Consider the following 15,865-nt stretch of genomic DNA (forward strand, 5'->3'; position numbering starts at 1 on the left):
AGCACCCCTGGTAAAGAGTAAAGGATACAATGCTTCAGAAAGAAAACCTCTGAAACTGAAAAATTGAAGCAAAAATGTGGAACTTAGTTGCTAAGACAGTTTGACCTTTAGCACTGTGGTCTTTACTCTCTGCAGACAGGTTTATATGTTTCAGAGTGAAAATCCTCTACATGTATAGAGCTTGAGAGAAGATTTTGCTGACAAACATTGAAAAATCTATCATTTTCTCTTAAATGTATTCATCTAGAGTAACTTTCCACATTTTTATTCCTATTCTCATGACTTATCTTTTGTATTTCAAGTGATGAATGTAAAGATTTTCATTCCTATTTAATTTTCTCTGTGAAAGTACTACTGGTAGTAACCATCAGCAGTAGCTTACTAGAAGCACAGCTTACGGACCTGAATGGTGATTTCTTGCTAATTTCACATTGAAGAAATCATGCATATAATTGATGCTTGTGTTTTATACATGAAATGTTCAGTGTTAGAGAGGAAGAATCAATTGTTTGTAGTCAATTAATTTAAAGTTATTGTTTAGCCCATAATCATGGAGTGCAATGCATTTCAGATTGTCTGCCTCCTTACTCGCTAGAATGTGTGGGTAGTGATCTCTTTTCTGTTTGTAAAATATTTTCCTTAGTTCCTTTTTCTTTCTCTAGATCGTAGCAAAGCTGAGATGGACCTGAAAGAGCTGAGTGAGTCAGTCCAACAGCAGACCACTCCTGTGCAACTCATTTCACCAAAACGACAGATACGTAGTAGATTCCAGCTTAATCTTGACAAGACGATAGAGAGTTGTAAAGCACAACTTGGTAGGTATATCTGGAGAACACAATGCTCATTTGAAGGGTACACTTGGGGAAATTTTGGAGTTTAAAAGAAGTTTTTGAACAGTAAAATGTCAAATATTTTGTGCATCAAAACAAGAGTAGAGGATATTTGAACTCTTTGAGGCAAGTAGAACGCACTGAACTAGTTTAATTTAAAATACAGTGAGACCTTTCAAATTTTTGCCTGAAAGCTTTCATCTTTTAATCTGGTTTTGTACCATCCCAGGGTAGGTAGTGTGACAATTATGGTCTTACTGTTTGCTTTATAAATGGAAAAGTTGAAGAATTGTGCCTGTATCGGTTGTACAAATTAGTGTATCCCAGGCACACAGGAGCTGAGTGCTGTTAGAAACACTAGTGTTGTCTAGTGCTTAATTAAAGACATTCCAAACATTAAAAAAAGGAGATTCTCCTCACAAAACTTGCAGAGTCTAATACTGATTCTGCAAATATACATGTAACTTCCTTTAGGTGAATAATATTACTGATTTTAAGGTGATTTGTTGTGCATAAAAGGGATTCCTCTTTGTGTTTGCCAGCACTGAGTCCTAAGTTGAACAAAACAGCTTGCAGGTAGTAGAAGAAAGCAGTGAAAGGAGGGCTACTCAATGAAATAAAAATACAAATTAGAATATGTCGGAATATGTTTATTCCAATACATTCTGATATTGAGATAGAGCACTAAGGGATATGCTTATAGCTTAAGGACTGACAGTTAGGATAATGGTGTGTATACAGTTTGTTCCAGTATATGGAGTGGGTTTTTTTGTAATGTCAGTCAGTCTGATGTCAGCATGGAATGTACTTTCCTCCCCACAATTAGGAATAAATGAAATATCTGAAGCTGTTTATACTGCAGTAGAACACAGTGACTCTGAAGAATCTGAAAAATCTGACACCAGTGACAGTGAATATAGTGATGAGGATCAGAAATCCAAGAATGATCAAGAAGATGGAGAGGACAAGGAAGGTACAAGAAGTGACAAAGAATCATTGAGCTTGAAAAAAAAACCTAAGCCCCCAGCACAGAGTGAAGACAAGGAGGAACTTAAAAGCACAAGTCCAGAAGAGGAGAAAACAGATGACCCAGTCAAGGAAAAGGCAATCACAGACACTGAAAAAGAATTTTCTGAAAAGGGGAAAAGTCTACAGCATCCTGCAAAAGAAAAACTGAAAGGTAAAGATGAAACAGACTCTCCAACGGTGCATCTAGGACTGGACTCTGATTCTGAAAGCGAACTCGTCATCGATCTAGGAGATGATCATTGTGGCCGTGAAGGAAGGAAAAACAAGAAAGAATCTAAAGAACCTCCTCCTAAACAAGATGGTAGGATACAATTATTTCCTTCCTTCTTTTTCTTCTGTTTTTCAGGGCTGTTGTGGAAGCCAAAGTTGTTACCTTTACTTTTGTATGAAGATAAAAATACTTTTACTGAAAACTAGGTTTAGGAATGATTCTTCATCTTTGTGACTATGAAAAAAGGTTTCAGTCCTCATTGTAGTGTCTCATTTAGATAAAATATGTTTCACTGAGTTTTCATTCAGCACTGTAGAACTATGAATAACTGTAGTATTTGTTCTGTGACAAATGTAGACTTTATTTTGCACTTGTTAATGGCTCTCACTTGAATCTTTAAGTTTCCATAGACTTCCCAAAATTGTAAGTATGGGAGATGTTGGAACTTATTAAACATATAGATTGCATTGAAAAAACTGTAAATGCTCTCAGTAATAATCAAAAGAACAGCTAAATCACATGTATTGTCTCTGAGATACTATCCCTGGGTTTTGTGTTGAGAAAAGCAGTCTCAATGAATGAGTAAAGTGCTTTTGCTAAGCTTGTCCTGAGTGTTACTTTTGACAAAAGAGTAGCAGATTAAAATGGTTAGATTGAAAATACTTTGCTCTTCACAAACACTCTCTTTCTGTCTGTATTTTATAGGCTGTTGACTCAATCATTTTCTTTTTAAAACGTGTTCAGTCAGTTACCTAAGCATACTTTAGAAGACAACTGAATTCTGAGATTTGAATCTTAAAATAGAATTTAATGACTAAATGTTACTATGAGATAATCAAGAAAATAGACTTATAAATGAAAAACAGAATTGTAATTGGGGGGAGCTTATATTCATTAATTGCTGTTTATTGAAAAATTGATTAAGCGAGGCATTGAAAAATTGATTAAACAAGGAACTTTATGAATTTCAAACCCACCGTTTCCTGTATTACTGATGACCTAAACCAGTGATGGGTGGAATGATATGGAATCCAAAATTTTAATGTAGAGGCAAAAGAATAGTGTATACCCTGAGTGAAATTGCAAGTGGATTTCAATAGTCATGTATATGTTTAGACTTATAGTAATATATTCTAAACATAATTTGTGTCCTGTCTGTGATTCCAAGGCCTCTACCTTTACTTGTGGCTATGAGATATTAAAATGCTTTGGTCCAGAAAAGAGATGCTGATGCATATAAATCCAAACATCTTTGCGTCCTTTCCAGACACCTGTCAAGGCAGCAGCATTCTCTTTTAAACATCTTTTTCCTGTCCACAGCTTTGGAAGAATTATGCAATTCCTAAATTGATCTGATATATGGAACAGTCAACTATAAACTCTAGAAGATTGTTGAGTAAACATAGATATCTTCAATACACTGTATAGTTGATATAAATACACTGTATAATTGGTTGCCAGCACCAGTACCCCTGTGTTTAGGAAGTCTTTAGTATGCTATTCTTTCAGTTACTGTTCAGTCATTGTTTCTTTTGCATGTGTTTTTCTCCTGAAGGAAATTGGGAGAAACATCCTACCAGATGCTAACCTCTCACATATCTTTCAGGAGGTCAGGCCACTTTTTCTGGGTTTTGTATTTGTGGTTTTGTGTTGCATAATGAGTGGTGCTTCTGATTTACCATCAACTTCAACTAGACTGAAATGGCTTTACTTGTAGAAAATCAATTACCTTTTGAGGGAAATAATTCAAGTTAGTTTGGAAGGTGGAAATGGCTTTTCAAAAAAATGGGATGGATAATTGTGAAGCAGATGCCTTGGTGAAACCTGGCGTTACATTTTCCATTTGTTTAGTTGTAGGTAAAACTCAACCTTCCTCCAGTGCAAGCACCCAGCCTTTACCAGAAACTCCAGTACTGACCCGCTCTGCATCCCAGACCCCACCAGCTGGTGTGACAGCAACTACCAGCGCTGCTTCTACTGTTAGTGCTCCATCTGCAGCCAGTGGAAGCCCTGTGAAAAAGCAGAGGCCTCTGCTGCCCAAGGAAACTGCCCCTGCTGTGCAGCGGGTAGTGTGGAATTCTTCAAATAAATTTCAGACATCTTCTCAGAAATGGCACATGCAGAAGGTGCAGAGACAGCAGCAACAGCAGCAGAGCCAGCAGTCTCAGTCACAGCAACCGCAGTCCTCTCAAGGGACAAGATACCAGACAAGACAAGCAGTTAAAGGTATACACTTTCTAACTCACTGTGCCTATGATGCCATAATTCCCCCGTAGTGATCTCAGTGCTCCAAGGCTGCCCAACCAGGAGTTCTTCCATATAAACAAAAAAAGTGTGGTTCTACTCTGATGAGTGACTTTAAAATGCAACAATTTACCGTATGTGCTTTCTGGTGTGTATTTAGAGCCATGTCTGCTTGTTTTAATGACAATAAGTTTGTGTGTGTTTATCTGTATAAGTATTTTTTGCCATTCTTGGCCATCACAGATTTGGGAGAGTGAAATGAATTATTTTATGGATTATTGTCATGGTACCCCACTGATCCCTTGTATGTTCTTTTTCCTTAGCTGTGCAGCAAAAAGAGATCACCCAGAGCACTTCCACATCCACAATAACCTTGGTTACAAGTACTCAACCTATTTCTATGGTTACCAGTTCTGGATCTGCAAGTACACTTTCTTCTTCACTTAATACAGACTTACCAATTGCAACAGCTTCAGCTGATGTGGCTGCAGACATTGCTAAATATACTAGCAAAGTAAGTTCTTGAGCAAAGTTTCATTGAAATTGTATTTTGAAGTGAACTTTCCTATTTTTGACATTTCAGCTTCTGAAATAACTTTAATCTCAGACTGTCGTGTGTTGCAAATTCGTTCTGTTGGGTAGGAACAGCTAGATTTTTATGAGAGTGATGAACCATCTTTTGGAGCTGCCATTCCATGTCATACAGTCTATAATGTCTGAGCAGCTGAAGCTTTTCATATACTCTAAACCCTTCTCACGTTCAACCATTGGTGCATCTTAGTTACACTGCGTGGTGTTTTAGACCATTTTCTCTGTTTGTTTTCTCCTAAGGATGCAGTAGATATCTGCTCAGTATCCTGTTTACAGTAAAAAAATAATACATGTACAAAAATGTATTTTTGTTTTAAACCAGACATAATTGTGTTTCATTCACGTATTAAAATGTATTCATGTATTAAAACAGAAGCTGAGTTGTTAAGGACATGATGTATCATACTTGTATCATAGTAGTGACAGTGAGGGATTGGACATTAGCTTTTATTAGACTCTTTTAAATCTTTAAATTAAAAAAATCAAGGTGAATGCTCTATAAGGAAATAAGGTTGAATACCAAGGCAATAAAAGCACTAGAATTCATCTTAACTGTCAACTTTCAGTGTTCTCACTCAACCATATGGCCTTAGGGGAGTTCTCAGTGGTCAGTCAATGTCTTGTGGGTTTTTTTCTTTTCCATTGAGTTTCTTTCCTGGACTCATGACTTTTTGTTTGTTTGTAAATTGTATCAATGATAGTTTCTTGGAAAAGTAGAAGATCAAGGAGTTCCCCAGTTCAGGACACTGAAAAATCAGAGTCGTGATCCAAGTGTCATGTTCTGCCTTCTGAATAGTCCTCTAAAAGCAGACCCAGATGAATACAGAGAAAGATGCAGGGCATTGTTGATAGTAATTTAAATTCACATTAGAGAGGGTGAAAGGAAGTGAAAGTGAGTATCTATTAAAAATATATACCAAAGTGGGTTTATTTTCCCCATGTTGTCTTTCAGATGATGGATGCCATCAAAGGAACAATGACTGAAATATATAATGATCTTTCAAAAAATACTACTGGAAGCACAATAGCTGAGGTTAGTGTAAGGCTTTTTTAAGAGACTTAACTGCTTGGATTTTAACCTGGAAAGGTGTAAAATAATATTTGTATCTAGAACTACCATATAACTATACCTACAAAGTATTAGATATGGAGACTATCTAGAGATCGTAAGTTCTGTGCTGTTGTGCAAGTAACAGAGTGGTGGGAAAAAGCAAAAAAAAATCAAATGATCTCTACAAGATACAAGACAGAAGCAGTAAATCATCAAACTCAGATTCTTAAAGCTTCTGTCAAGGACTTTGATTTTGTGTCACCTTGTTTAAAATCACAAGGAAAGCAGGTTTTTTTCAAGTATTGTTTTTTAAAACCATGGATTTGTTCACCAGAAGAAGAGGATTTAACATACTTCTAGTGCAGTAGCTTATTCCAGTTATGTGATTGTGACCAGAGTTTTTAAGACCTAAAAAAATTAATACTTTTTGCATTTTTAATGAAATGCTGTACTTTGCTTCTCAAAGGGACTATCTTTTGTTTTCTTTAAACTTGGAAAAAGCCAATTAAGAAGTGTGAATTTAGTATAAATGTGAACAAATAAAGCTCAAAGTGTGAGGATTTGTTTGCTTGTTTTAAGTAAAATAGAGAAGTCACAGTTTTGAGCAACGATATTTGTATTCCCAGTCCACAGTGAATAAAAAGCTTGCTTTGCTAAGCCTCATCTAGTTAAAAAGGAAATTAAACAAATGTCATGGTAATAATTGCAAAGCTGATGAATAGGGTTTTTATTCCAGTCAGAGAAATTTGAGACTCAACTGATATCAGAGTAAGAAAGAGCAAGTTTATTAGAAGGGCTTTTTGTTGTCAGTCCTGTACTTTGCATGTGAAGCAAATCTAGCAAATAAATATTTAGAATACTTTGGACTTCGGTTTGGGGTTTTCTGTGGTCCTGTCCTCAATAGTTAGGAGCCTTGCTGTAAGTGATGATGAGGCTCTCTGCTCTGGGCATGCTTTTCTGTATAATATTTTCTGTACAATAATCATCTTTATTATTGTTACTATTAATTTTTTAATGTTTAGATTCGACGTTTGAGGATTGAGATAGAAAAACTTCAGTGGTTACACCAACAGGAGCTCTCAGAAATGAAGCATAATCTAGGTAAGGAAACAGTCCAAAATAATGTGTCAGGTCTTGTGTCAAACAAAAAAATCCAAATGCTTGTAGTACATATTACCATCATCATGTGATACTTCAGATTGTCCATGTGAAGAAGGACAGAATACCTTATATAATGTGCTGTGCTGAAGCTGGCAGACACCTTTTGAGTATATACACAAAGTTATTTTGTCTGTGTATTACAGAATCATAGAATGGTAGGGGTTGGAAGGGACCTTTAGAGATCATCTAGTCTAACCCCCCAGCTGAAGCAGGTTCACCTAGATCAGGTCACACAGGAACATGTCCAGGCAAGTTTTGAAAACCTTCAGAGAAGGAGACTCCACACCCTCCCTGATTTAAACTGCAGACATTCAGCTTTTTGAGACAGATTTAGACTGAAGAGAGATTTTGATAGGACAGAATAACTATGTTATGCATCATTGGATAATCTCTCATCATAAGATATTTTCCACCTTTTTTTTTCATGCTAATTGTTGTATGAAGCAGGTTCTGTTAATATAGGGAGAATCTGCTTCCTCTGGTGTCTCTGTAGATAGTAACAGGTATTTTGTTCAAGATCAGCTATTGGTGTGTGCACTCAAGTATGTATGTGCTTATTTAAAGTGAATAGACAATGTTGACTAAATCTTGGTGCCAGACTCTCAGTGAAATAAAGTCAAAGTACAACCTTAAACAGATAAAACAATATTCCTCCTAGGGGGTGGGTGGATTTTCATCTTCACATTCATTCAGCCATATGGACAGGAAATGAAATGGTGATTGAAATGTGATTCCTTTTAAACTGTCTTTTTTAATGCACTGACTGCGGGAAGAAGGTCACAATTACGTGATCAAGTCACCTTGAAGCTACATGCAGTCCAAACAGCCTTAACTGTGTAATACAGTGTCCTTGTCTACCTTTTAACTCTTTTTGCAGAGCACATCTGGAATCAAAGTGAATTAAGGGCTGAATAACTTAGTATTCAGACTCGTGTCTTTGCTTTGTTAGTTTGCTGTTTCAAATCAGGATAGACCAGTTTTTCCCCTGCTGCAGTCCAGTTATAGCATTCTTCAAAAGTACTTGGGTATGGCAACAACTCACAGAACCAAATACCTAGGTGTGGTCAGAAATACAAGAAACATCCTTTAAACCCTTTGTCATCAGCCTTAAGCTTCTGATTTAATTAAACACCTTCAGTGGTGTTTTGGAAGTATGTCAACTTTAGAGTTTTTTGAAAGACTCAAAGATTCATCTTGAGTCAAAGTGGTTACAGCTGGAATGCTCTGTTAGTATTTGCCTGTTTTCTTGAAGATTCTCTCAAGCTGTCTTTCACCCATAGTCACTCACAGTGATTGAGGTGTCAACTTATAACTGCATTAATAGTGAGTGGTGCTCAGAGCAATCTCAGATTTACGGCTTTATTCACATAGTGATGAGCTTTTACAACTTTATCCCTCCCTCTCCTGTCCTTGCATTTTGAGTAGAACTGACAATGGCTGAAATGCGTCAGAGCCTAGAACAGGAGCGAGACCGTTTGATTGCTGAGGTGAAGAAGCAGCTGGAATTGGAAAAGCAACAAGCAGTGGATGAAACAAAAAAGAAGCAGTGGTGTGCTAACTGCAAGAAAGAGGCCATTTTTTATTGCTGTTGGAATACTAGCTACTGTGACTATCCCTGCCAACAAGCTCACTGGCCTGAGCATATGAAATCTTGCACACAGTCAGGTAATCTTGCTTGGGGTTGCCTGTGTCACAGCTGAGGTGGGTTGGGGTGAATGGAATACCCAGTGACTCCATATCCTTCATTTGCATGTGTGCAGATATGCCTGTGGACTGGTACACATGTAGCAGCTACTTTCTCTTTTTTCCTTTATTTTAGCTACTGCAACACAGCAAGAAACAGATACTGAAATTAGCACAGAAACATTAAATAAATCATCCCAGCCCAGTTCAAGTGCGCAGCCTACAGCCACAGAAACAGCCAGCACCCCTAAGGAAAAGGAAGGTTCAGCTGATAAAAGCAAAGAGAGCGTTACAGTGAGTATCACTGTGATCACTTCAAACAAAAATAATATATAAGATTTCTCTGAAACCTACCCCTAAACGCTTGCCTGGGTCAGCCAGGAATTTATGGCCATTTGCATATTTCCAAGAGTGTGATTTGGAGAGTGAGGAAGTTGTGTGGGATTTTTCCTCATCTTGGCAAAAAAAATTCTCCTTCTGTCCTTTGGGAACACCCTTTCCCCTTCACTCATTCCCGACAAAACCTTGTGTTGGCTTGACTCATCCTTTCAGCTGAAGGGGACTGGACCTCTCTCTCTCTCTCTCTCTCTCTCTCCAGGACCCATCAGTGTAGCTTCTGGTCTGGATCTTTCGATACAAGTTGCCTTCTGATAAGCAATACAGACTGCAGCACTTCCAAGCCCTTCTTGCCTGGGGGTTCAGAGGCCAAGCTCAAGACCTGCATTCAAATCAACTTACTTTATCACAACAGACTGCCACTAGGGTACCACAATGTTCCATAACACTGATGCAACAATTCACCGGGATCTACAGTTGACGGAGCAGTGTGCAGTTACGAAATCCTCCATAGCATCTACTCTGATAGTATTCAGTAGGCAAGGATGAGCAAATGCTCTAATAAAGGGACTTAACATTGCATATATTAAAAAAAATGTTTATAGAGAAGATTCTGCTTTATAGGTAGGGCTTGACTATTAGCAATTTCAGCATTGTTTTTCTTCTGCCCTTGCAGGTTTTATTAAATGAGAAATTTTAGGGGGGGTGTAATCCTTCAAACCCTTGCACATGATCCCCCCACATCAGTAGGAGCCTTGTTGTATTTTAAAATATTAAAAGCAAACTAATTTTGTAGTATTGTGATTCCAGCATGATGTCTCATTGAGATAGTCCTATAGAATTGGGAAGCATAGTGTAAACTAGAGAGCTGTGTTCATTTCTTGACACTTTTGCTACTGTCTGGTGTTAGATCTCCGGGCTTGACATGTCATCTATGGCAGTAACTTGGGAAACAGATCTGAAGAGGGGAAAAAGGATGTGCTGTTCCACCTGAATGCTTGGGTGAAGTTAGTTAAGCTCTGGCTCAGGCAATGTTCATATGCATTGTTTGTGGCAGTACAGCCTTTGTCTTACTGGGGAAACAGGGGATGGGAGAAAATCAATTACCTAAAACTTTTGCCAGGGAATATTTCAGTTATACAAATGTGGAATTTCTTTCACATAGACGTTCTACCTGAAACATCATGCTGTATACATTGATCATGTTCATAATCTGAGGTTTGGTTTATTAACAAAGAAGTAACCTGTGAATTCATTAAGATGCAAATTTTTAACACAAAACATCCAACATAAATTTCCTATAATGAGAATAACAACTAGGTGGAATTTATGTAAAAGCTGAGACTTCTACTGAGGTTGCCTGTGCTGTCTCTGCAGATAGCAACAGGTGTGACAAGCAACCAGCCTATAAAACTGGTCCAGGTACCGCAGACCACCACCTATATTCCAACTACTCAACCCACAATTGTAAGTACAATATCATTATTTAACGTCTGCAGTAGTACTGTTCCTGGCATTAAAATTGCACAGTATTTCTGGGGGGTTGTCTTCATCTGCTGTTCTATAAAGATATGAATTCACCGGTATAGTCTCAACTTGCAGTGCAAAATGCCTTATTTTGCTGTGCAACATTCCACCCTTTCATTCCGTCATGCATTAAGACAAGGAATCAGAAATTGTCAAGTACAGCGAAGGCGCTGAGGGCAGTCAGGCTTCCATTTTACATTATGATGTTAGTTATTTGTCCATTTCATGTATATATGTGTCCACAACATCAATGTAAATATATAGCATTCATTTGGAATATCTTTTAAATATCTTTTTGTCGATGGGATCCTAAAGAGATTTAATTAATTCGCAGCTATGCTTGGTGTTACTGTGACATCTCAGTAACTGTGGAAGAAAATATGCATCCATCACTAGTGTATCTCTCATGCAGCCCTGCACATGAGCATTACGAAATTCTGAGGAACAACATTGGGATCAGACTTGTTTTTTTTTCCATCAAAGACTTAACCGAGGACACCTGAATCCCTTAGTGTCAGTCACAGGAGATGGGACGGAAGCGAGTTCGATTTCTGTATTTGACGCACCATGATTTCCCATTCTCTCCACTGGTTGTGTTCTGCAGTGCTCACTTCAGAGTCAGTGTGGCATCTGAGCCGACATTCTTCTTACCAGAAGGAGATAACGCTGGTGCGGCGCTGGTAGCTGAACGGTGTGCTCTGTCTCAGTGGTGGGTGCAACAGAAGAAGCCTGTGTGTGGGCAACTTCAGATGTTTTCTGACTAAAGTTAGATAATTTATTATAGTAACTATGTACTAATTTAACAATGTACTTTAATCACACTGTGATTAAGGCCTAATTTGCAATAGAAGTTACTGTCTTTCTCCTTGTGCACACCCCGCTCTCCCTGCCCCGCACGTGCGTGCGCACACCCCCAGCTGCAGGGTACACCGCTCGGTGTGTGTCTGTGAATACACACACACGTACCTACAGTATTGCATAGCTGTTATATTCCACACAAATGTTGCTGCTCTTAGTGGGGATCACGACTTTTCACATTCCTAGCAGCATTTTAACTCATTTTGTCTCAACTGAGAGCACTGTGCACCTTTGCAGCATTGGCCCTAAGTTGCTTGGACTGAATTATCACAAGAGCAAGGTTTTATATGTGTTTTAAAATCAAATAGCAACCATCAAAGACGTTAGGCTCTTCTGTGAATAGCTGAGAGGCTGTAAGATGATAAGGTGGTTTTGTGTAACATTCAGGACGGTAGTTACCTTGGTCGGTTTTCTGTAACACAAGGTGTAGTGAGTTCTGTAAAGCAGAAATTGGAACATCTGGAAGATTTCAACCTTTATTTGTGCATGTTTAAAACTTTGTACACATTTGCATTACTCTTGCACAGCTACAGACACCTCTGTATTCTAATGACCGCACGTGCAATGGAAATAGCTCTAAACCTTAGTGCATGTTGAATACGTATGCAAAATGTACATATGTGTAAAACTGGCAGAGGTGGAAAATTTACCTCTCAGGGAACGATCCTAACACAGTGAAGGAGTCTCGCACATTCCATATCCCGATCGCTGTAAGAACTGAAACTTGATTTCTTTCATTTGTGTGCATATATTTCAAAGGTGACTGTGGCCACCTGAATTTCCCCACCTGTACTACTAACAGTGACTTACTTAATGGCTTCTTTAGGGTTCAGTTTGCACTTTGTTTCCAACCAGGAATTTCTTTCTCTGAATAACTTCCAGCATATCTTCTGGGTGCCGTTTGAACACATCTGATATCGTTACAAAATGGCAGTAATCTTGGAATTTATTTAGCATATTGGTACCATGTTTGGTTTTTACTTTCTGCAGTTACAACAATGTGAAAATATGAACTCATTGTCTTTGCATCCGAGAGACTGGAATGAGTAGGCTTCTGGGAGGCACAGACCTTGTCCTAAAGGAGCCCATAAACACCCTAGGCCGTAACCCATCTCAGTGGGGACATGCTCAATCCTTGTTGAACACCATTAAGACACTGATGTGGTTTCTTGAAACAGTGTGGGGAAACTTTGGGCTTTGTTGAACTCGTATTTCTTCTTCCATGTTCTCTTTGGAGTGTCCCACTAGCATCAAGGGGAAGATCTGTGCATCCCTTTCAGACTCCTCAAAGTCTCACCTCCCGTTTCTTCCGCAAAGCATTGTGAACTGAAACGGATGCATTCGGGTGGGCGCTGGTCGTGCATCACTGGAATTGTATCAAAGCATACCGGCCGTTTGTGTGGGACAGACATTTCTAGACTTTCTTACATTTTTGGAGGAAGGTTAAGATACAGACATAAGATCAATAAATACTTTTCCAGATCTTCCAGAGTGATGTGACCTTGACCATATTGTTCTTGTGCCTTTGTCTCTGCATCTGTAGACTCAATTACCACTTATAGAGATGTCCTGAAACTTCATTTGTTGAGATTTATAAATCACGATCTGTATAATGGAAATGAAAACTTTATTCTATATCAGTATTTTTACAGGGTGTATAAGGCAGTTCCCAGTTTTTGTTATTGATTTGTGCAAAAGTTTAACTTAAGTACTTTTTTGTTCAGTTGGATGCTCTTTATTCTCTTCTGTGTAGTCTGAGTGCATGGAGGAGTTCCTTTTGGGGACAAAGATTTAAGTAACGTGTAACAAGAATATACTTATAAACAAGGGTATTTTTGTACTCAAGTTTGATTTCTCAAAACTTTTTCAAATGACAAAAGATCTTCTTAGCCCTTTTTCCCTCTTCCCATATATTAGTTTGGGGAAAATACACAACTGGATGTAACTCCAAGCACAGACAGTGTGTACAGTTATCTGTAGGACCACCTGTCACTGTAGTAATAGGAATACAGAAAAACTCTTGGCTATGGGAAAGTAATACACTACTTTCTACCCTGGAATGAGGTAATAGTGCGGTAATAAAGGTATTAATTAGTTCTTGCACAAAATTGGAACTCGTTCTGGATTTTCCCTGGAAAATAGTTTGTGGTCATGTTTATGTGACCTTCAGCATAACAATATGTTTCTCTTGGTTTTAATCCACAGACCATTCCTGTAGTGGTAAGTCCTTCTGCTGGGACAGTGACAATGAGAACTGGAGTTGAGTATGTTCAGACCACAATGCCAGTCCAAGTACGAAGAGTCTAACTGCTAACAAGAGGCCCATACAATTGTTGGAATAAATAAATCTAATAGAAATGTGAAAAATAAACACAGTTCTTTGGATTAACCTCAGAGGTTCAGACTTTAGCTTTGTATATGTGTACAAAGCATTAATACACTACATTAATGTAAAGCATTAGCGCTGGCTTAGAAAAGCTGAGGACAGGCAAGATCCGTGTTAAATCTATGCTTCTGTTGTAAATAATGTACAATTTGTGGATGTCATTAAAGTTAGAGTACCATCTCCTTTTTATATTTGTATTGACTTTAACTTATAAAGAGTGTTTGAAGTTGGAAAAGGACGGTTTAAAGTAACCTTATCACAAGTTAACACTGAAACTGGTCTTGGGAAACTGCAGTTACCCATCAAGTAATGTAATTGTGAGAGTCTGAGAACTTGGTTTGCGTTTGGGTTGAAACAATGTCTGCACTTTGAAACTCCATAGAATTTCTTTGAGCAATCCCATGATGAAGGGTATCGTTTTTCAGTTAATTGTGTTAGGCGAATTGTGGCATTTCCAATCTGTGGACCTGAAACACGTCAGGATTTCCGGCGTTGGGTTTTTTTACAGTGACCAGACTGTTAACGTTTATATTGTTTACAGGTTAAAATTAAGTTAACATTTTCTTCAGTCTAATATCAGAAAAGTTGAAAATACCAGCTGGTTGTGGCACCATTTCTGATCGTTGAAATCAAAGCTTGGGAAAAGTGAAGTTTGTTCCTGTGCTTCACAGTTCCGTTTTCTTTTTCTTTAAAATCCTCCAAAAGGACTTGGAGCAAAGAACTAGGTGTGGAGAAAAAAACATGGATCGGGAAACATGGGCAACGGACTTTTGATGCTGGGCCTGAGCATGTATTATTTATATGATGGAGTTTATGTTTTTATGTACGCATGAAACAGTACAGTATGAGCGAAAGTAACCCCTGGAAATGCTGTCTGTTACACTTATACTGTAGTACCATTTTGTATGTTGTGTAAAACGAAAGCGTTGAACAAAGCAAAGGTGATGTATGTATATGAGAAAATTAATTGTATGATATCATTCCAGTACATTCGGTTGTACATTTTTAGTCATGTTGATTTCTCCCATTGTTTATAAAAGGATGCGGTTTGTACAGTCTCCAGCTAGTACCCATGGTAGAGGGCAAAAAGTATTAGAAGAAAAACAAAACAAAGCGAGAACAGAATATTCGTGGATTGCAGTTGTGTCAGAACTAGCCTAGCTGGCCTTATTTGTGAAGCATAATTGCTTTTAGCATATGGAAGTATTTTTTCACATTTTCTTTGTATAAAATTTGTATTAAACTTAAATATCTTTTTTGACAATTGTGTTTCTTTGTGGCTTAAGGCAGGTGACACACGGTATGCTTTGGGTTCCTCCAGTCTTTCAGGAAACTTCTCAGTTTTTTTATTAAACTGCTTTAGAAGAATGTCCTGTGTTCCTGGATTTGCAGTTGCGTTTCAGTCTGGATGAGTGTTCATTTCTGCAGCCTCCAGCTCTTAGGTGATGTCACTTGTGTTGGGATTCTGTCTCAGAAGTGTGGGACCTTTGAACCCAAGCCTGTCAAATGTGAGGAAACGCAAAGCAGCGCTGGCAGCCTGTCAGTAAGAAGTCAGTTGGGTACAAAACTCAGCAGCATCCGTTTTCTCTCAGGTTTTAACAGCAGCAAAGGTCTGTTGCTGATTGTGCAACGTTTATTCATTGCTTGGATCGGGGTTGGACCGACATCTGTGGTCTCATTAGGTGTATTTGTGGGTTAGAAAGGGGAACGTTGACAATGGGTATGGTTGTAGCCCTCTAACAGGACACAGAGTCATGGAATGGTGGAGGTTGGAAGGGACCTTTAGAGATCATCCAGTCCAACCCCCCTGCAGAAGCAGGGTCACCTAGATCAGGTCACATTGGAATGTGTCCAGGTGGGTCTTGAAGACCTCCAAGGAAGGAGGCTCCACACCCTCCCTGGGCAGCCTGTGCCAGGGCTCCCTCACCTCACAGTAAAATTGGGTTTTCTTACTTTTA

The 15,865-nt window shown here is 38.5% G+C and overlaps 1 protein-coding gene across 8 annotated transcripts in view; it reads left to right on the forward strand.

Annotated features, from left to right (window-relative positions):
- ZMYND8 (zinc finger MYND-type containing 8) overlaps positions 1 to 15,156 on the forward strand; it is a 48,471-nt gene extending 33,315 nt beyond the window's left edge. For 5 of the 8 annotated variants that reach the window (XM_062008787.1, XM_062008792.1, XM_062008789.1 and 2 more), the window contains 9 exons: positions 663 to 815; positions 1,657 to 2,160; positions 3,922 to 4,296; positions 4,638 to 4,828; positions 5,858 to 5,938; positions 6,979 to 7,057; positions 8,543 to 8,782; positions 8,937 to 9,094; positions 9,399 to 15,156. In XM_062008787.1, coding sequence (XP_061864771.1) covers positions 663 to 815; positions 1,657 to 2,160; positions 3,922 to 4,296; positions 4,638 to 4,828; positions 5,858 to 5,938; positions 6,979 to 7,057; positions 8,543 to 8,782; positions 8,937 to 9,094; positions 9,399 to 9,413 — 1,796 coding nt within the window. In that variant the 3' untranslated portion in view covers positions 9,414 to 15,156. The remainder of the gene's footprint in view (positions 1 to 662; positions 816 to 1,656; positions 2,161 to 3,921; positions 4,297 to 4,637; positions 4,829 to 5,857; positions 5,939 to 6,978; positions 7,058 to 8,542; positions 8,783 to 8,936; positions 9,095 to 9,398) is intronic. The other 3 variants (XM_062008793.1, XM_062008795.1, XM_062008794.1) reach the window with 2 other exon arrangements.
- Positions 15,157 to 15,865: the final 709 nt, after the last annotated feature.

The sequence above is a fragment of the Colius striatus genome, chromosome 16 (assembly GCF_028858725.1).
Source record: "Colius striatus isolate bColStr4 chromosome 16, bColStr4.1.hap1, whole genome shotgun sequence".
Lineage (NCBI taxonomy): Eukaryota > Metazoa > Chordata > Aves > Coliiformes > Coliidae > Colius > Colius striatus.